Genomic DNA, 22,747 nt, shown 5'->3' on the forward strand with positions numbered 1-22,747 from the left:
GAGTTTTTTTTAAGGCTCTACTTTACTGTATTGGTATTTTAGCTTTCTGATATTGCCAGGTAATTGAATGACCTTCCTCTTCACCTTAACAGAGCAAATCTGGTTTCTGTTGGGGAACCTGTCTGCTCACCTATGCTAGAAAGACACCTTCTCCTTGTCTTGTGTCACTTACTTGACACACGCTGACTGAGCTCCCTGGTTCTCAAGCTTATTCATATGTGATGCAGTTCCTGGAAGACATGGTGCTTTTCACCACATATCATTCTGATGATGTTAACATTGAAATAATTTTTAAATTTGTGTGTAAAGTTAAATACTGGCTTATATTAGATTCCATAACACACAAACATTAGTAGACACCAACATTTTAAGAAGGAAAAAAAAGGGGATAAACTTTATGAGACATTTTTCCTCCTTACATTAACTTTTCTCCTCTGACCAAAAGAAATGGTTGGAATGGTTGGAATAACTTTCTCCCGCTCACAAAATTTCAGTTCTTGGTGGGAGCTTAATTGAGACACATAATTACTGTTTCGTGTGTTTCGAAATTACTAAGATGAGTGGCCCGGCCTCTGCCCTCAAAGAGCTCATACTCCCGTAGGAAAAACTCACAAAAGGCAAAACTATAAAACAGTATGAAATCTGAGCTACACTAGGTACTTTCCCGTAGGCTGGTCGGGCAAAGACGGCCAAGTTTAGGAAGCTCCTCTGCGAGGGGCTAGTGACACCTGAAGGGAATGAGACTCTTGAGGGTGTCAGAGTCCAGTAATGTACCAGACTTGGGCACAAATTACAAGTCAGAGGGGTAGGTTCACAGTACTGTGTCAGCACTGAGAGGGGAGTGCTTATTTCTGCCCCAAGGAGGTAGAAGGCAGGGGGCATAAGCAAGGTGAGCACCAAAGGGGTAGAACTTCAACAAGCTCTTTGTGATTCTTTCCTCCCACTTGGTAGTTAACTAGAACGTACCACGTCTTTCTGACTCGTGGACATAGCTCCTTTACATGCCAGTCACAATGCCCCACGTTCACAACTTAGTGTGGCCTGAGCCAGTGTTTCTCAGACTTTGCTAGTTATGCAGATAACCCAGGAATCTTGTTAAAATGCAAAATCAGATCCAGTGAGTCTGAGGTGGAGCCTGAGATCCTCATTTCTAAAGACCTCCCAGGGGATGTGGTTCTGCTGGTCCATGCACCACACTGTGAATGGCAAAGGCCTGAGTTTTAACTCTTTTAAATTTTTTTTAATGTTTATTTATTTTTGAGAGAAAGAGAGAGACAGAGTGTGAGTGGAGAGGGGCAGAGAGCAAGGGAGACACAGAATCCGAAGCAGGCTCCAGGCTCCGAGCTGTCAGCACGGAGCCCGACGTGGGGCTCGAACTCGCGGACCGCGAAACAGTGACCTGAGCTGAAGTCGGATGCTTAACCAACTGAGCCACCCAGGAGCCCCCTGAGTTTTAACTCTTAACGTGAGAACTGAAAAGTGGAAAGTTGGTAGAAGAGCAGAATCATAAGAGAAATTGTGATGTTCTGTGGAATAAAACGGCAGAATGCTCTGAGGACAGAAACTAGCAGCAAACTGTCCACGGTGCCCTTATCAAACAGCCCTGTTAAATAATGCTTTCACATGCGTCCAGTGGGTGCACATGAGCCAGAGCAAAAAGAGGCCCTGACTCTGATCTGCTTCTATACTTTAAAGGTAGAGGAAGACACAGCAGTAATTGTATTTTAGTCTTACATATTTATATACTTATAAATATGCATGCAAATATTACCAACGTGAAGAGAGAATGCAGCCTCAACACAGTGACATTTTAGCAAGCTTTATATATCACCTAGGAAAAGAAACACATGGACATATTCGCTGATGGACTCAGACCTAACCATTCCAAGGATGCACCAGAATCACATTCTTAGCATTATTCATTCTGAGTGCACAGACATTATTTCTTGAGTTCTTCGTAGTTTTGATGTAATCATAAAAACGGTGTTTTTGAAAACAGCATGCTAAAAAATAGCCTCCCTCCCCCCCCCCCCCAAAAGGCAAAAACTAGTTTGGATGCAACTCCTTTTAGATAAACATGTCATGAGACGAGAAATGACTTTGAAAGCTTGCTCCATCACACAAATAAATGTAGGCTTAGCTGAAGCAGAGTGGTTATCAGAAATTTTAAATTGAAGAGTGAGTTGTTTTCCTTCATGGGGAAAATACATCACAACCAGGAATAAATGTCTGTCCATGTTGAATTGCTTCCTTGTCCACCCCAGTGCTAAAGAAGGCCTCATAACTTTGGCTTATTTAGCAAATACCTTTTTGGGGCTAAACACTGAATCAACAACTATATGGCAAATCTGAATGCTTTCACTAAACATGAGAAGATGGCTGCAATTATAATGAAGTTTGATTGTTGGATAAGGAGTTGATTGTGGGGACTCTGAGTCACTTGAGACTCCGTTCATTTACATGTGATAAAAATTACAGTGTTAATGGTGAAATGGAAAACTAGACTATTCGTCTTCTTTCTTCACTGAGTAAGCCTTTATGCAGATCCCTGAGATAGGAAGATTCTACCCAATGGATACAAAAACTTTACCACCCACCCTGTAAGAAATGATCTCTCAGCAAGAAGATAGTGATGGAAATCGTCAACATCTGTAGCCTGAAAACATCATACCACACCAGCTCTCTGGCAACACTGGAACAGCCCTCTCCAGTATTATCTTGAGAGTATCTGTCACTTATTGAGTGCTGGCTATATGTATAAAAATTTGTCCCAAGTTATTTTACATAGTCAATCTGTTTGACCTTTACAGTAATAATGATATACTATTCTATTATTGTCGATCCCGAAGGGATACTATGTGAAAGGATAAAGAGCACTGTTCAAGCATGACAGTATGTCTTAGAGCTATACGAATTGTATGTAAAAATGTGAAATCTCTGCTTTGGGAAAAATATTTTTTTAATCTGAGGAGTCTCCCATATTCACCATCAAAATATGCAATATTTTGCATGTACTATGGATAGAAATTACCGCTAGATTCCCGGGAAACCAATATATATGAGATATTTTTTTTCTCTTTCCTCTTAAGAGTTTTACAATTCTAAAGGGAAACAATATATAAATTAAAAACATGAAGAATAATATTAATATAATATAAAATTAATCAATGCTCACGGACAGTAGGATCTATAAGAGTGTAGAAATTGATAACAACAAGGGCTCCCCTCTTTCCCAAATGTATTTTGAAGAGAGTAGTTAGCATGGGCAGCCCATTTCAGGAACAATAATCTCATAATTAAGATATCTTCTGTCTAACCATCCAGGTAAAATTGAAGCCTCTGTAAAGCAACCTCTTTCAAAGGGTTCTCCAGCCTCCATTTGAATGCTGAAGAATACTTGGCTTGATACTTAACCTCACAAGTAAATGAAGGTCTCATCTGACCATCAGACAGACTTTCCATATATGGAAGCAAGAGTCTCTTAATTGCTCGTATTCGTCAGTCCATCTTCTAACATTTGGGATCTTACAAAGCAGATCTATATTCTTTCCCACATGACGTCACTTCGGATATTCGAAAAGTGTGATTCTGATGGTCTTTTCTTCATTAGAGCAAACACCTTTGCTCTAAAAGTAGTATTCTTTGAGACATTTATGAGGGTTTTTATTTCTGTCCTCTTTCTAGTCTTCTGAGCATATTTCAATTTCTTTCTTAACTTGTGTTGATCAGAATTAAACATAACTATTTAACCAGCCCAGAGAAGACCTGTCACCAGCTTGTTTTAGAAAGCATGTTTCTGTCAATGCATTCTAAGTTTTCATTAACTATTTTGTTTACCTAGTACTGTTGATTAATACCGAATTTATTGTCCAGTTGAAATCACCTGGAATTTTTCATAAGCTCCTTTTAAGCCATGTTTCTTCCCTCCTAGTCTTACGAAGTTTTTCTATATCCAAGTTCGTATCCTTATATTTACCTTTTAAATTCCATCTTGTTTTATTTTGTTCATTGCTCAAATTGTAAAGATTTTTTTTCCATTGAGCTATAATTGGTGTATATACATTGTGTAATTTTAAAGTGTACAAGTGTTGGTTTGATATATTTACATACTGTACTATGATTAGCACCATGGCATTAGCTATCACCTGCATCATGTCACACAATTATCATTTCTTTTATATGATGAGAATATTTAAGGTCTAGTGTCTTAGCGACTTTAAAGTATATAATACAGTGTTGTTAACTGTTAGCACAACACGGTAGCCTCCAGATTTTATTCATCTTCTAACTGCAGGTTTTATCTTTGACTAGCATCTCCCCTGTCCCTCCAGCCTCAGCCCCTGAACCACCACTCTACGGTGTTTCTACAAGTTCAGCTTTTTAGATTCCACATATAAGTGACAGAATACAATATTTGTCTTTCTCTGTCTGCCTTGTCTCACTTATGTTGCCCTTGAGGTCCATCCATGCTGTTGCAAATGGCAGGATTTCCTTCTTTCTCATGGCTGAATAACATTCCATTTTATATATAAACCACAGCTCCTTTATCCATTCATTTGTTGACACATAGATTGTTTCCATATCTTGGCTAGTGTGAATAATGCAACTACAGTGACCATGGGAGTTCATATATCTTTCCTATATCCTTTTTTTATTTGCTTTGGACATATACTCAGAAGGGAGATTGCTGGATCATATGGTAATTCTATTTTTAATTTCTTGAGGAACCTCCACACTGTTTTCCATAGTGGCTAAACCAGTTACATTCCCACCTACAGTACATGAGTGTTCCCTTTTCTCCACATCCTCAACAATAGTTGTTATTTTCTTGTCCTTTTGTTAATAGACAGTCTAACAGTTGTGAGGTGATACCTCATTGTGGTTAAGATTACATTTCCCTGATAATTAGTGATGTTGAGTATCTTTTCATGTACCTGCTGGCATTCAAATGAATCTCTTCTTAGGAAAAATGCCTATTCAGTTCCTCTGCCCATTTTTTTATTGGGTTGTTATTTTTTGTTATTCAGTTATATGAGATCTTTATATATTTTGGAAATTAACTCCTTATCAGATACATGGTTTGCAAATATTTTCTCCCATTTTGTAGGTTGCCTTTTCATTTTGGTGATTATTTCTATTGCTGTGCAGAAGCTTTTATAGTCGGATGTAGTCCACTCATTGAGTTTTACTTGGTTTTGTAAAAATGGTTTTGATCACTGCATGTGATCCTGGAAAAGGGAAAAAGCAACATGAAGTAAAACTGTGATCAGGAGGAAATGAGATCAGAATTTCCTCCTTGTTTTTATTTTTTTTTTATTTTGTTATTGTTTTATAAAATTTTTTAATGTGTATTTATTTTTGAGAGAGAGAGAGAGACAGAGCTTGAGCAGGGGAGTGGCAGAGAGAGAGGGAGACACAGAATCTAAAGCAGCCTCTGAGCTGTCGGCACAGAGCCTGACACGGGTCTCAAACCCTTGAACGGAGAGATCATGACCTGAGCCGAAGTCGGACATTTAACTAACTGAACCACCTGGGCGCCCCTCTTCCTTGTTTTTAGAAGATACAAGTAATGCCCAACAACAACTTCAAAAAGCCTTCCTTCATCACTACCTCAGATTTATGGGTTTTCCTTGCTAGCAAATTTGCCTAAGCTTTGAGGGAGCATGAGCGTGATGTTCAAAGTTAATCTTTATTCATAACAGCTTTCCCAGAACCTCTAAGAACTAAATGAAGTGTTTTCCGAGGTGGCCACTGTGAGAGGAGCAGTCTGGGCTGCCACTGTACATGCTCCCAGCCCTCCAGGGCCTCACAGCTCAGTCTCAAGTCCCAATTTCAAGCACAGGTATGTGCTTCCCTGCAAAGGAGAAACCAATTTCCCCCACCTCATTCTCCTCTACCCTGTGAAATTAAATGGTTTCTTGACAGTCCCTGGGAGGTCGAGTGGAGGAAAAAAAAAAAAATGGCCTCCAGATATTCAAAAGTATTTGAGAGTTTTCATCCTTGGTTATGCTCCCTGTCCAAAACTTTTTCTTCCCTTTTTTCCTTAATGCTATTAAGAAAATTTGTTTTGCTTAAAACTAGAATCAGCCGGGGGGCCCGGGTGGCTCAGCCTCTGACTTCGGCTCAGGTCATGATCTCGCCATTCCTGAGTTCAAGCCCCACGTCCCGGCTCTGTGCTGACAGCTCAGAGCCTGGAGACTGGTTCAGATGCTGTGTCTGCCTCTCTCTCTGCCCCTCCCCTGCTCATGCTCATGCTCTGTCTCTCAAAAATATATAAGCATTAAAAAAAAACCCAAAAACTAGAATCAGCGAACTCTAGAAAAGAAAAATGTAACAGTTATGCAGATTATCCCTTCTGTATGTACAGATAAACCCCAGGGAATTCTCTTAAGCACCGCAGTTTAGAAGGGCCCACAGGAAGTAGATGAGAGGGTTCCAGGACGTGAGTGGTCACTATTTGCCTGTTCACCCAGAGAGAGCCCTGTCACTAAGTAGGTCTCTAGATCGTTTTTCTTCCCCTTCTCTGTGGTGTAATTCTTTGAACAATGCAGCTATGTAGCAAAATATGACAACAGACTGTTTTTCTTATATATAGCTGTATGCCAGGCAGCCCAGGAGAAGTTCAGACTCTGAACACAGTTGATATAATACTGAATATAAATACCGAACTGCTGGTATTCAGGGACACATACAGACCGGTCAGAAAAAAATAGAAGCCACCTGCTCCAAATAGTACGGGTGCTTACACAAGAGAAATCAGTGAGTAGGAAATTTATTTTTGCCGGAAGGAAAATGTTTATGACACAACACACACAATTACCTCAGAAAAGCACAAAGAAGGCATTCACCTGTGATTTTTTTTTCCTAATGAACCAAAGGACTTAGAAGACAGTGAAAGGCTGTGCAAATCTAACATAATATTTGAACCTCTTTTCAGTGGTTTTAAACCACAACATTGCATCCAACATGGCATTTCTCTATGAATTTTCCAAAATTAAATGTTTAACAGTGAGAAAATTAAGAATTAAATTAAATTAAATGTAAATTTGGGATAAGATGTAGGTAAGGACCTCTGGTATAAAGATGTATTGTGTTTATGTGTGTATGTGTGGGGGGTGTTTCTGAAGAAAACAGTTAAGTATAGATAAGTGCAAGAGATAATAAAATAAATACTCTTTTGCACAATACTCCAGTTAGACAAATATTATTTTGTTATTGCTTCACATCTTTGTAAAATAAATAATCAGATAAAATTAAAAACCTCTTCTTTTCCAATCACATTCCCATGCAAAGTCATGGATCTAGTTCATACTTTTATTACTTTACTATATATGTTACCCAGAAAAAAACAAAAGGTATTGCTTTCTATACTTATGAAAATTATGTTAATATTAATAAATATGCTAATAATATGTCAATAATATTATGTCAATAATAGTTATATTAATAATAATACATAATAATAATATGTTAATATTTTGCAGCTATTTTTTCCATTCAGTGTTATTTTACCATCTCCCTGTTGAATCATATAGATCTAAGTTGTTCATTTTAAGTGTGGTTTTACAGATCATCATATAAGGAGATTGCCATTTTTATTCACTCCTGAAAAGATGAAAATGAATGTTTCCCATTTAAGGTACCAAAAATACTGTAATTAATGCCTTCATATGTGTGTGTGAAAGTTTCTCCAGTGTATTCACGTGAGACTAGAATTTGTTAGCTCTGTAGCCAATATTATTCTTCAACATGATTGTATGAGAGCTTCTGTTTACCACATCTTCTCTCAAAATTGGTGCCCTGTGACTTTTTAACTGTGGGAAAATTGATTAGGGAATCATTGAAATTTTATTTGAATTTCTCTGATTACTGCTTTTGAGCATTTGTTAATCTAATTCAGGATCTTTATATTTTCCTCTTCTGTAAACTGCCGGCACATCTCCTTTGCCCATTTTCCTCTTGGGTTATTAGTATTTTTCAGTTGTGACATGTTACTTACATATTACAGACAGTAATCCTTTGTATCCTCTAGTCTGGTTCTCATTTTTAACTCTACTTATGTTATCCTTATTTCTTCAAAGGTTTTTGATAAATTAGACTATATCAAAAATAATGTTTTCCTTTTTGCTTGGTCTTCTAAGAAATCCTTTTCTGGCCTGAAAACTATAAAAGCTATTTTTGATATTTTCTTGTCATAGTTTTATCTTTGTGTGTGACACCTATTCATCTGAAGTTTATTTGTGTGTGTGTGCTCTAGCTTAGAAATGAAATTGTTTTTCATATGTAAATCTAAGTGTATCAACACCACATACTGAATTTTTTGCTGAATGGTGATGGAAGCATCCTTTAATCATGGAAGCCACGATTGCAAATATGCCTGAGTCTGTGTCTCAGCTGTGTACACATTCCATTCTCCTGGTCTACTTATGTATTCCCATGCTAATGACATATTGTCATAATTATTATTGATTTATATTACTGATATGATACCCCCACTTGTTCTTGTTTTCAGAAATAGCTTGGTTGTTTTCAGCTCTTTATTCTTCCACATAAATTTCAGAGTCCCTATGTTGAGTTCTATGAATGATTAAATTAGAATTTGTATTACATTCATTGAATTTATAGAATAATTTGGGACAATTAACATTTTGAAGATATTCCATTTTCCTGCTTGAGAAAATAACCTATCTCTGTATCCAGGTTTATTTTATGTTTTTTGATAAGGCTTTATAATATTTTCATAAAGTTCTTACACAACTTTTGTTAAAAATACTACCAGTTGCTTTTTCATTTTTTAACTCATTTGCAGGTTGCCTTTCTTTCTTTGATATATTTAGTTATTGGTGGTGTAATCGAAGTATATTGATTTTTGAAGCTTAACCTGGTATTCTTCTTGAACTATCTCTAATAACTTTGTTGAATCTCTTGGAATTTCTTTGTAGACAACCATGTCACATGTAAATATTAACACTTGTGGTTTCCTTTCCAATCCTTATTTGCTTTTTCTTATTGTATTGCATTGGCTAGGAAATGAATAATTTTCAGTGTTGGATGTGATAGAGTTGTTGTCTTTTTCTTGTCACTAATAAAATTGCTTGTAAAATTCACCACTCAACAAACATTTCTCTGTTATCTACTGTGTGCCAGGCATTGTTACAACAACGAACAAAACAGACAAAAATCTCTACCTTTCTGGAAGTTATTTTCTAGTTAGTTAGACAAACAAGGTGGATAGGTCATGCTGGGGGTGGAGTAAGGGAGGTGTAATTTTAAATAAAGAGCAAGGAAAGTTCCCCTGAAAACATAATGTATGAGTAAGGATGAAGTTAAGCACTGAGTGCAGAACAGCCAATGCAAAGGCCCTGACACAGGATTGTACCAGGCATGGTTGAGGGGCAGCAAGGAGGCCATTGTGGTTAAACAGAGTGAGTGAGGAGGAGAGAAAAGGACATTCACTCAGAGAAGTGATGAAGGACCAGATTGCAAAAATGCTGGCTTTTACTCTGAGTAAAATGGGAAGCACTGAAAGATTTAGAGTGGATTCAGGTGGAAGAACCCTTGCTGAAATCATCTACTTAGGTTTTGAAAGACTCACTTTGGCTGCTGTGTTGAGACTAGAATGGATTGGAATAGGAAGAGAAAAGATGAGGAGTAGTAAAAACAGAAGAGGGGTGGGTGGAAGGGAACAGTGAAGAGTGCTTACATTTGCTGATCTGCTGATGTGGGGGTCTGAATGAAAGAGAGGAGTCCAGGATGATTCCACAAGTTCCCCCCCCCACTCTTGGTCTGAATAATTAGAAAGATAAATCTTTTCATTTACTGAAAGTGGGAGAATTGTGGGAGGAACAGGTTGGTGGGGGAGGAAGGCGTCAGATTGGAACATGTTGTGACTGAGATGGCAAGCTGAGAAAACCAAGTGGAGACATCAGGTAGGTAGTTGGATATATGAGTCCTGAATTCAGGAAAGTCATCTTTACGGACTTGTAAATTTGAGAATTCTGAACTGGAAACAGGTAGATCCTGTAAAAGTTCATCCCAAAAAATGACAGAGAAGAGTTCTAGGGACCGAATACTGTGGCCAACCAAAATTTGGAGGTGAGGGAGATGAAAAGGAAATAACAAAATAGACTGAGAAGTGACTAGTAAGATAGAAAGCAAACAGGTGAGGGGCGCTCAGTTGGTTGGGTGACCGACTTCGGCTCAGGTCATGATCTCACAGTTTGTGAGTTCGAGCCCCGCGTTGGGCTCTGTGCTGACGGCTCAGAGCCTGGAGCCTATTTCAGATTTTGTGTCTCCCCCTCTTTCTGCCCCTCCCCTGCTTACACTCTGTGTCTCTGTCTCTCAATAATAAGTAAACGTTAAAAAAAATTAAAAAAAAAAAAGAAAAAAAAAGAAAGCCAACAGGTGAGTGTGGTACCCAAGAAGGCAAGAGAAGAAAGCATTCCAAAGAGGATGGAGTGGTCGCTGTGTCACAGGTGCTGATAGGCCCAGAGATTATTATAAAAGGACTCTTAGATTGAACAATTTGGGGACATTATTACACATATAAAAACAGTGTTAGTAGAGGGAAGAGCAACCCTTCCATTTCCCTAGTTTATATAGTCTTAAATTTAGTTCTTAACTATTCTAAACAGAGAAACATTGGGTTTTTTTTACTTGAGATAGTCAATAAATTCAACATCAGAGTTTATCAATTTCAGTACTTAATTGCTTCTTATATATTTCATTCCTTCCCTCTGACTTTGTTCTCTTCTGACCGAAGTAGATTATATACCTGTTAACCGTTTAACTGGAAATGCTATAAGAATACATAAGCATTGACCCTTGAAAATTTTTTAGCTCCACCCCTTACATGAACATAGAAAAACATTTTTAACATGTATTTTATTCTCCAATTTAAAAAAAATCAATGCATGAAAACATAATTTTGAATGCATAAGCTCACAATGCCAAAATAAAGTACATTATGGTTTTAATAAGTATTGCTGTCAGTCACACATGACATTGTATGTATATGATTTACATACACTGCATATTATGAATAACATCATGCATCTTTTCTTTTTCTATGAGTTCATGCTATATTTGATACTATTCTACTAAAACAAAGCTTTATTTTTTTTATTTTTTTATACTCAACAAAGTGCTAGGTCAGGATTGGTCTTATTAATAGGTGACAAGCAATTTGGCCTGCTCTGTAAGGTCACAGGTAGTGTGCATCCTGTATCCTGATGTTTTTCTCATTTGACATGATATATACATTCCACCAAAGTAATTCCCTGGATTTGAGGACTTTTCATCTTTCCACAGTTCTCTACTGACTGAACACAAATCTAGGTGGTGGAGGAAAGGGTGGTGTTGCCTTTGCAACATGGACTCCTAACAGAGAAAAAGGCACTTTGCCAATATTATCAAGATTAGGCCCCCACAGGGTGAGTCAGATGTATCAAAAAGGAAAGGAGATGCAGTGTTCTGTTTGTTTTTTTTTTAAGTTTATTTATTTATTTTGAGACAGCGCAAGCACGGGAGGGTCAGAGAGAGAGGAAGACAGAGCATCTAAAGCAGGCTCTGTATTGACAGCAGAGAGCCCGATGCAGGGCTCCAACTCACTGACTGTGAGATCATGACCTGAGCTGAAGTCGGATGCTTAACTGCCTGACCAACTGAGCCACCCAGGCGCCCGCCCCCAGATTCAGTGTTTTAGAAGAAGCTGAGAGAAGACCAAAAACAAACTTGATCTTCCTCACAATGTTAGATAGTTAGAAACCCTGCAACCTGATTTGGAAAGCTCAGTTAACCTTACTGTAAACATCAGTGGAGAAACAAGTTATGTACACCTGCCACAATCATTTAAAGGTGTTCAGGAAGGGAAGCAGATGAAATCATTCTTTAGTAAAAAAAGAAGTTAAATTTTCAAACTTTATCATATTTACCTTACCAGTTGATTTTGATTATGTGGCAACATTGTGACAATAATTTTGTGTAGCAGACAACAGTGGGTAGAAGTTTGTCCCAAAAAGTGTTTAAGATATTCTCTTAAAAATGTTTTCTTGGGAATTTTTGACTGCTAAAGCTTATTCATTTTTACCTTTTCTTTTCTTTTTTTTTTTTTTTTTTGAGTTTATTCATTTATTTTGAGAGAGAGAGAGAGAGCAAGCACGAGCAGGGGACGGGCAGAGACAGAGAGGGAGAGAGAGAATCTCAAGCTGTCTCCATGCCAGGCTCCAGCACAAAGCCTGATGCGGGGCTCGAACTCACAAACCATGAGATGTGACCTGAGCCGAAACCAAGAGTCAGATGCTTAATCAACTGAGCCACCCAGACGCCCTGTTTTTATCTTTCCTTAATTTATCTGCTCCCCCTAATTAAATTATGTTCCCTTCAGCATAGGCAACTTCTCTTTCTCTTACGTATTTCATACCTTAATGTCTTCTCTCTTCTTTCAGCCAGTTGGGTACTAAAGCAGCTGAAATGCGAAAAAGACAGCAGTCACAAAATGAAGGAACACCTGCTGTGTCCCAAGCGCCTGGAAACCAGAGGCCCAACAACACATGTTGCTTTTGCTGGTGCTGTTGCTGCAGCTGCTCCTGGTATGTGGCTTTCTCTGTATGACACTCCCCTGAGCTGGGTCCTAACTGGAATGGATACACATGTTCATTCTTGGTGTCATAGAAACTTCTCAGTCTGTCTCCTTTTCCTCCTTTACAAGTAGGGATTACTGGAGACCATCACTGGAAATAGAATATTTCCCCAGAACCTGCACTTAAGTTGATAGTAAGGTAAAGAATGAAAACTTACTTTATATCCTGTTTTTTTCCATCCATGCTTCTTAAAGATGTGGGTAAAAATAAGATTATGGGTATGTATTTGTTTAACCGTAAAGAATGTTCTCCAGTGTTCCAGAAGGTGCGAGACTGTTAAGACAGTATCTAGCAGTACTGTACATCATATTCGATGTTGTGCTTTAGTTATACGGTATGTCACAGAGTGTTGATCATTCATTCACAGAGCCACAAAACCATGAGTCAGTGTGGCACTCGCAACTACAGACTCCTGATACAGGACAGAGTATGAAGTCTAAGTCAGTCAACTAAAAGCCAGAGAACCTGCTTTCCTTTGTGATTTTATCACTGACAGGTTCTGTGACCTCATACAAATGTTTCATTTCTGCTTTTTGGTTTCTTCATTGGCAAAATGATGGAGAGTTAGCCAAACTGATTCCCAGAGTCCTGTCTAATGCTAAATTTCCATGATTCAGACACCTCAAAACACCTGCTCCAGTTCCAAATTCTCAGAGTGCCTTCAAACAAGAAACTCAGCAAGACCCAGAGTCCTAAGATTTAAGCACATGAGACTCCCCAGGGGATGCTAGACTTAATGGAACTTTCCATAGAACTGTAAATTTTGGGGTCCCTTAAGATCCAATTTATGAGTGGATCTTCTGGATCTCCCTGCTTATTTCAAAACTCTGAAGAAATGCCCAAATGCTTGTACCATCTTCTTGTGTATGATTACTACAGTTTCCTGACATCCATTGAGGTTATTGTTATGATATGGTGGCATAATATTCAGTCATTATGGCCAAAATAGAAGATGAAATGTATTAAACTTCACTGGTAGCCATGGTGTTGAGAAAGCTCTGTCCCCTCTACTAAACTTCATTTCCAGAAAACCATCAGACATTTCAGTAATTTGGAAGGTTTTAAAGTAGTTTTTATAAATATCAAAATTGCTTCGCAGATGATGATTCTTTGTTAGGGAAAGTCCTATCTGACTCCTTCCCTTTCATTTTTAAGCCTTAACTATTTCAGATGGAGGAAATAGAGTTCTAGAGGAGGGAGCTATTTCAATAAAATTGTATATATTTTTTTCCTTTATTACTCCTAAAAAATATTTTTTTTTCCCTTTATTACTCCTAAAGAGATCATCTAGCTCTGGCCTGAATCCATGAAGTAAAGGGTAGTGATTTAATATGGTGTTTCAGAAGTCAGACTGCCTGGGTTCAAATCTTATCCTCATCATCACTATCTGTTGACCTTCAACAACTTACATTATTAATGTCCTAAATTCTTCATACATCAAATTACAGTAATAAGAATCCCTACTTCATAAGGTTGTTGTAAACATTGAATGAAATAAAACACATACAAGCCAAGAACAGTGCCTAATACATAAGTATGTGCTTAAGAATTAGCTTGCTGGGTTATAGCACACTTCATATTGGAAGACTAATATTTGAAATAATGTATACATGTCTTTAAAAGATCAGCTTATGGATATAATATAAAAAATAATCTTGGAAAAGGAAAGGAATTTTATTGTAGATTCTGCATAAGACATCACAAATACATTGTTACGTAGTGTTGACGATTATACTTATATTTCTTATTTATACTATGCTGTGTTCTAGAAATCATATATGATTTTATTTGCCTGATAAAACTTATTTCTGAATTGTTTCAGGATTAAAACACCAAAACAGATAAGAGTACTGAAGTTTTGTTGTGCTATATTTGTTTGCTGTCAAACATATTTGGTTATATTTGCTTTTCTCTGGCTTACATATATTTAGTGAGACTTGCTTTTCTTCATTCTTAAAGGGCACATTGAATAACAAAACATTCAATATGAGCTTATGAACATCAAATTGTCACAGACCACAGACTATGGATGGAGAACAAAACAGCTTTTGGAAGCTGCCTTAACTCTCCACACCTCTAAGGTGACGTGTATTTCAAGTCATGCACTTGGCGCATTGGATGAGCGCTCTGTGAGGCTCTATGAGTTCTGGACTAACGTGTAATTGTCAAGAATTGTGTTTGTGAGTAATAAGTCACGGATGCCTCAGTCTAAGCCATAAAACACACAGTCTACAAATTTATAAGTCTTCCATATGTGATAAATGATAGGTAATTTCTAACATAAACAACTTGAAAAAAATGAAAGTTAAATTGCTTTGAATTATGAGTTTTAATTGTGACAATGTTATCTCATTGCAAATGAGAATTTCCTTAATATGTGCATTTAAAAAATATCATTATTTTTATATTTTGAGTTTAAGGAAAGAAAATGTTAAAGCCTTCTTAGAGTGGAAAACAAAAGAAAGAAATGTTCTTCAAAATTTCCAGGCTAGGTCAGAGGAGCAGAACAGAAAGAAACACTAAAAAATGTTAATTTAGGGACCAAAATAAAGTTAGAAATCAAAATATGAAGGAACTGTCATTTGTAAATAGGAGCAGTTGTCATGTAGCTGGTTTTACCTCCTTTTAAGGAAATAGAATGCTAGGAAAATAAATTTCTGCATCTAGTAATAAATACAAATACCTCACCCTAGCCTTACATATTATGAGTTTTTTAAGCAACACAGTATTTCCCTCAAATTTGTATTTCTCTTTCATATGTCAGTGTCAGCTCCTCTCCCATTTTTAAACTTATTCCTGTCTTAATAAAATTACCACTGTGCTTTATGTTGGGGGATGATACAGAGATCAAGTACAACATTGATGAATATTTCCAGTTTCCTTCCAAAACCTAAAAAGTTGGGACTTAATTCATAATGACTTGTTAAGCTGATCTGTTCTCTGTCGCTTTTAAGAAACCACTTCTGTCCCCAAATCAGTCTGTTTCCCTTCTCTCCCCACGGCCTTACGTTGCAAGAGGAGAAAACAAGGGAATGTGGTTTAGAGCATGTAAGCTGTGTTACATAAAGAATCATGGACGTCTAGTCTTGGCCATAAAATGAACAGCATATAAATTTGCAAGTCTTTCCATGCATGGGACTAAGTTGTTCCTGACCAGGAGGAGAGAGAGTTTTGTCAAGACTTCCTGTCTAAAGGTTCAAGGCTACCACTGTGAAAACTTAATTTATATCAAGATTCAGACAGAGGTCATTTACTCTCTTCCCTTTTCTTGATGGGAAAGAAACCTTTGAAAGATATGGGCTCCTCCCCCACAGAACTGCTGTCTCCAGGACAGTAGGGGGCAGTGAGGGCTTTCACACACATGTGCACTGGAGACAACACCTGTGAAGGTGCATTGCAAAGTACAACCTGCTGTGGGCTCACGAAAGCAAGGTGCCTCAAGAAGGAGATGGAAAGGTAGAGCTTTCAAAATGTATTTTGAGCTTAAAGCTAATGTCCAAATTGTCCCACAAACCCTCTCCTAACATCAGAGGTTATGGTAAAATAACCTCGACTGTTTTTTCCAAAGAAGTCTTTAATTTTTTTTTTAACATTTATTCATTTTTGAGAGACAGAGAGAAACAGAGTGTGTGAGTGGGGGAGAGATAGAGAGAGAGGGAGACACAGAATCCGAGGCAGGCTCCAGGGTCTGAGCTGTCAGCACAGAGCCCGATGCTGGGCTTGAACTCACGGACCGCAAGATCATGACCTGAGCTGAAGTCAGACACTTAACCAACTGAGCCACCCAGGTGCCCCGCAAAGAAGTCTTTAGGTGTGAATCCATCCCTGTTTTAATTCCTTGTTGCTCCTGGTGGTGTCCTATCAAGCAGGACAGATTTCCATGTTCAATCATAAAAAATCAGAACTCAAGAGACTTTAGCTCTTATCTCTCCAAAGTTTCCTAATGACTTCTCAGGTTGTTTGGTAGAAGTAAGGGGATAGCTCCAGGGGAGTTGGCGGCCACAGTATTTCTGGCCACAGCCCTGGGCTCCCCTCTTGGCAGTTTCCAAGGGGATGGTTCTGTCTTTAGCTCTTTTACGTATTAGACTTAGGTATAAGCTTTTGTTTGAAAGAAAAAAACGGCTGTTAAAAAAAAAAAAAAAACTGTCTGGATAATGCTGTCTCTAAGGTTCCACTTAAGGAAACTGAAGGCTTGCCTACTCTCACAAAGCTCATTAGTTAACGAAAGGCTAAAATTCAAGTCATTTAACATCCAGTCTGTTGTTTCGTCCACTTGAAGGTGACACTTCCAAACGTTTCATTTCCAGGTTTGATATGAACCATTTCCAAAGCTTTTTAGTTTCCAAGTCGCATTCAGAATCTCATGCACTACTGTCAAAATCAAATTCACAATCTCATGCACTACTATGTATTGCCTACAAGATTTGGGCCACTGCATCAGATACTCTTCATTCTTCTCAGGAGAAACTGTCCCTCAGACTGAAATTAGCGAGCCCTGTGAAAGCTAAAATCATCTTCCTTTTGGACACGTGATTTCCCAGAGTTCCCAGACCGTGGGCTACAACTAAGCAAATGTTAAGCACTTCATAAACATGTTTTCAGTTGCCCCTCCCTCCATTTTTAGCTAGTACCACAGTCTCTGTAATTCAGAACGGTCCAAAAATAATGTCCTGTTTTATACTCTGATGCTGTCACACGTTAGCTCTCTGCCAATGAAAATACTACGGTGCATGCTTTAAAAGCCAGAGGTTATTTTTCAAAAGGAAAAACAAAATCCATGTCTGCTCCATGGTAAAGAAACCACCCCCTGGAAATAAATCTGCTAACACATGTAAGGTGAATCATTTCATTTGAGGCACCAGTGAATAAACACTTTTACTTGTCACCCTCGCAGACCTGATTCATGGTACGTGGGAGCTTGAGTTATGTGCCTAGGATTTCCAAAGTACTTGTAACCAGTCCCCAAAGTATCGCTTACAAACACTTCTACAGTTTTGAAACTCCATCTCCCCATGGCGTAGTGAATTTCCTCAACAGTTTCTAGACTTACATAAACCTTAAACTTGCACCATCAAAAGACATCTACTAAAATGAACCCAGGTTTCCCAGGCCATAGCCACAAAAAACCCAAAAAGTGGACATTAGGACCATGGACCATCTATATGTCACACATTTGTGAATTCTCTCATTTACAATTTATTGAATGCCTATTATTGCCCCGTACAGTTGTACTTCTTTAGCTTTCGCCACATTCTCCCTGCCTCTTCATCAACAGAGAATAAATTCTCAAGAAGCAGTTGAACCTGGAAGGTCACCCTCTAGAAAGCTTGGTATTCAAACTGCCTCCGCCAGGTCTGTGGGACATATGACCAGAAGGCTATGTATTGGAAAACTGCCAGCATTAGAATACCTCGATCCTTTTCCATTGAAGGCATACCATTGGTACTCTTTTTGACTCTGTGTTTACTATAAAGGCATATTTTTTGAGTATCACATAGCAGTGTTTAGATCATCAGTGGAAAGATGGATGTGTATAAGACAAAATAATAGATGAAAATGTTATGCCCAGTCTCATTTAGAAGAATAGAAAGAATGAGCCAGAAAAGGGCTGGAGAAAGGAGGTTAAATTAAGTCAGAAGGAGGCAAGAGCCAGCTTAAAAGGATAGCCGATTCAGTGAGGAACGAAGGAAGTGTCCTCCTGAGTGCTGGGGACACCTGTGAGGACACCTGTGGCATGATTTCCCTGAAGGGGTGGGTAAGTAAGAAGGAGAGTCTATGGTGTGAGGAGCCTGGTAAGGAATCACAGAGCTTTTAAGAGGATACAGACAGGTGAGGAAGGGGAAAGTCAGGTGGCATAAACCTCAGAGAATGCAGAAGAGGAATGCCAGCACCTCCCTACACCCCGTCTTGCCCTGTGGGAAATGGGCTACAGAAGAAGAGTGTGTGGGACATGGAAAGGAAGTTCCAAAGAAAACAAGTATCCTCAGAATGAGAGAGAGAGAAGCCTCACTCTGGTGAAGAAACCCAGGGGCTGACAGGAGAAAAGATACTCTAGGTACAGAGGTTGGGAGTGCGTTCTGGGACAGGGCCCTGCGAGGACATGAGTGGGGTACGCTGGCCCAGATACCCCAGTTGACTTCAAGTCGTTTTAGGTTCAGACTCGGGGAGAATCTCTTGAATCTCAGCTGACTCACTGTATGTGGTGATGTGGTGAGAGCCATCTGGGTGTGGATGGGCCAGGATGTGGCAGACTTCTGGGATGACCTTGGCATTGGGTCAGTGCTGTTAATACCTATGGCCATGCCTCCCACCGCCCTGAACAAAGCTGAACACATGGAGGGCCAGGTAGACTCCCCAGCTCATTCTGCTGGTTTTCCTACTAGTGATTCTCCTGTTTAGCATGTGTTTTGTTGTTGTTGTTTTAGGTTAATAACTTTAAAATTTATTATGTGGATGTATATAGTTGAATTCATAAAAGCTCACATTAGTCAGTTGGCACTGAACATTTTTGTAAACATATACTGTTTCATACTTGAAAACAGCCAAAAATAAATTGGCTTGTAGCATGTTATTTGATACATAGTAGGTGTTTAATTAATACTAGGATGTGAAATGCAGGATTGAATTTGGACTTATGAAAATGTATCACAAAAATTATTTTTAAAAACTATAGGCATAATCTCTCAGGCCTTTGTGTAATCGTGGGGCAGGTAATGCTTATTAGATTTCTATCACGTTTCTTCTTACGCACCATTTTCCTTCATTCTCTCTTGCACACGTGCATGTGTGTGTTAGGAGTAATAGTGGTAGCATACTAGTAGTAATTGGTAGTAGAGAGGGGTAAGGGTTCTGGAACAGCACGAATACTCTAGTATTCCTAGGGTCTAAAGTGAAGAGGACAAAACAGAAGGCTGAAGCGAAAGGCAGTGACAAGCAATAAAATGCCTTTAGTGTCATATTAAGGAGTTAGGACTTGATACTTTTTTGGATATAAGACGTGATTGAAGTTTATTAAGTAAGGAGGAGACGCAGTCTATTGCACGTGTTAAGTATACCCTTCCGGAGGCAGTGGAAATATGTGGAAGAACAAGACAAAAAAACCAAGGAGAATATTAGGAGATTTTGTAATAGCCTCAGTGAGAGATGTTGGGAGCCCAAAATAAAGAGATGATTTTAAAAAGGGACACCTGGGTGGGTCTGTTGGTTAAGCCTCAGACTCTTTTTTGTTTTTTAATTTTATTTAAATCCAAGTTAGTTAACATATAGTGTAATAATGATTTCAGGGGTAGAATTTAGTGATTCATCCCTTATATATAAGCCCCGTGCTCATCCCAACAAGTGCCCTCCTTGATGTCCATCACCAGTTTAGCCCTTCCCCCCACCCGACACCCTTGCAGCCAACCTCAGTTTGTTCTCTGTATTCAAGAGAATCACCATCTCTCTTTTTCTCTTACAGCCTCCGATTCTTGATTTCAGCTCAGGTCATGATTTCAGGGTCGTGAGATGGAGTCCCACATCAGGCTCCCTGTTGAATGTGGAGCCTGCTTGGGATTCTCTCTCTCCCCTCTGCCCCTTCCCCACTTGCATGTGCACTCTCTGTCTCTCTCAGAAATAATAATAATGATAATGATAATAATAATAATAATAATAATATAAAGTAAAAGGACTGGAGAGCTTACCAATTCAAGAGACACTGGATGTACTGCCAAGAATTTACACTAGACGAGGGCACCTGGTTGACTCAGTCCGTTAAGTGTCCAGCTACAGCCTAAGTTATGATCTCAAGATTCACAAGTTCGAGGCCCGTGTTGAGCTCTGTGCTGACAGCTCAGAGCCTGGAGCCTGCTTCAGATTCTGTGTCTCCCTCTCTCTCTCTGCCTTTCCACTGCTCATGCTCTCTCTCTCTCTCTCAAAAATAAATAAACATAAAAAAAAAAAGAATTTGCAATAGATGAGAAACAGGAGGGACAGATAACTCCACTTGCTCCAGGGGCTGGATTGATGGGGGCCCCATCAGATGAGAGGACACAAGAATAGGAGGGTGGTTAGGGCAGGGCATGTGATGAGCAAGCCCAGCTCTGTGTAAGGCACCCCAGGAGTTGGCTGTGGAATGAAGCCGTGAGCTAAGGAGGAACACCTCGGGGAGTTCCAACACTGAAAGAGAAAGCAGTGGCACTCTGCATGCACAGAGCGCAGAGAAGAGACTGTCTGAGGGTGACACAAAACACACAGCCCTAAGCTGGCACAGAAGCCATGAGACGAATCGCACAGACAAGACACTGACCGATGTTGCTGATGCACAGCACACTGGGGAGGTCCAGTGGGATAAGAATCGTGGAGTATCTTGTCACCTGGCCAGCTGGGAGTGGGTCCGTGAGCTCTGTGAGGATCCTGCTTCTCTTGAAGGTGCACGAGGAGGAAGGATTTAGAGAGAAGAGCTGCAGACGGAGAAAAGGAGTACACTCCTCTTCAAAGGCCCGGAGGCACCCTCATCTTTCAAGGTGAAGGTTCAATTTGAAGGAAGCTGGGATTCCCTTCTTGACTCAAAGCACAATTATTCAGTTTCTAAAACATTAGGGAATTCAGCACTTTCAAATCCAGACAAAATTTATTAACTCTCTGGACAATATTTAAGAATTTCCCCTCCAGGGGCGCCTGAGTGGCTCAGTCGGTTGGGCGTCTGACTTTGGCTCAGGTCATGATCTCACGGTCTGTGAGTTCGAGCCCCGCGTCGGGCTCTGTGCTGACAGCAAAGAGCCTGGAGCCTATTTCAGATTCTGTTCTCCCCCTCTCTCTACCCCTCCCCTGCTCACGCTCTGTGTCTCTCAATAATAATAAATAAACGTTAAAAAAAATTTTTTTAAAGAACTTCTCCTCCAGCCTCCCCAGAGCAATAATACAAAACACACAGTTACAAGTTTGCTACCCCTACCCTATCCACAAAATGCGGTAGCTGTTACATCTGATTGAAATAAGTATTCACTCTTTATTTTTGTTCCTCTCCTTAAAACCCTTTATTATTTCTTGTAGATCTGGTTCACTTTTTCATGGTGTGGGCATGGTAGACCTATTAAAATATGCCTGCTATTTTAGGATGTCATTCAGGAATTACTTGTTCCTTGTCAGATACAACAATAAAATCCACTTCTTGTGAATATGAAATTTATTGTATCATAGTCTGCTTAATTGGGTTATATAAATATTATAAGTTCCAATGCTATGAAATTCATATCTCTGTATCAGATGTCAGTACACTATCAATGTTCACTTCATGCCTGGAAGCATGGATTCCTAACTAGAAAGCAAATTTCTGCCATTGCTACTTTTTCTATAAAGCAACATAGATTATTTAAAAGTACAGGGCTATTTTAATCGACTAATTCTGTAAGAGTGGAAAGATAATTCCATGTGTTTTTTTCTAAACAGATGTCGTCTTGCCATATTTAAAGATTACATACAAATTCTAACGTGTCTTCCTCATATAAAGCCTACTAACAAGGGACCACATGGGGTAGGGAAGAAACGAGCAATGCTGGAATTAGACCTAGATGGGTCCTGGTTCCATGACATACAACTGTGAAACCTTTGGCAAGTGACTTGTCTGAGCCTCAGTTTCTTCATCTGTAAGATGTAATGAATAACACATAAATCAGTGAGTTTAGGTTTCGGTACGTTCTAGGGGCCTCCTGAATAATCCTTTATTGATATGTTTTACTTCTGTCCCCCTTGCAAGTCTCAGGCTGAAAGGAAATTAACAGACTTTGTAGGATTTGAACGCTGTATGCCTTGCGACTTCTGTTCACATACTGTCAGCAAATATAAGAGAACCTGTTCCTGCATTCTGTATCCCTGGTCCTTTTTCCCCAAATGTCACTCACATTCACCAGCACAGGTACAACTCAGCATTCCTGGAGCGTGCACTACACAGCCATAGGATTCCCAGACAGTGGGATATTCTATTCTGGAGCTAAATTTCCCCACAGATCAGGATTATTGCCTTCAGTCATAATTGTTCTCAAGCATGCTTCCCACCTCATCCCATACATATTCATGCACACAGTAACTAGAACATACCAGGGAAGGGATGAATGGAGGATTGTAAGTGA

The 22,747-nt window shown here is 39.1% G+C and overlaps 1 protein-coding gene and 1 long non-coding RNA gene across 3 annotated transcripts in view; one reads left to right on the forward strand and one right to left on the reverse strand.

Annotated features, from left to right (window-relative positions):
• LOC128315470 (uncharacterized) overlaps positions 1–12,467 on the reverse strand; it is a 93,564-nt gene extending 81,097 nt beyond the window's left edge. The window contains exon 1 of the long non-coding RNA XR_008298257.1: positions 12,422–12,467. This is a non-coding gene — a long non-coding RNA (uncharacterized LOC128315470). The remainder of the gene's footprint in view (positions 1–12,421) is intronic.
• The window catches only part of RGS17 (regulator of G protein signaling 17), a 36,398-nt gene continuing 26,108 nt past the window's right edge, over positions 12,458–22,747 (forward strand). For both annotated transcript variants that reach the window (XM_015073672.3, XM_053222076.1), the window contains exon 1: positions 12,458–12,590. In XM_015073672.3, the coding sequence (XP_014929158.1) occupies positions 12,472–12,590 (119 nt within the window). In that variant the 5' untranslated portion in view covers positions 12,458–12,471. The remainder of the gene's footprint in view (positions 12,591–22,747) is intronic.

Source organism: Acinonyx jubatus, chromosome B2, assembly GCF_027475565.1.
Source record: "Acinonyx jubatus isolate Ajub_Pintada_27869175 chromosome B2, VMU_Ajub_asm_v1.0, whole genome shotgun sequence".
NCBI classification, from domain to species: Eukaryota; Metazoa; Chordata; class Mammalia; order Carnivora; family Felidae; genus Acinonyx; species Acinonyx jubatus.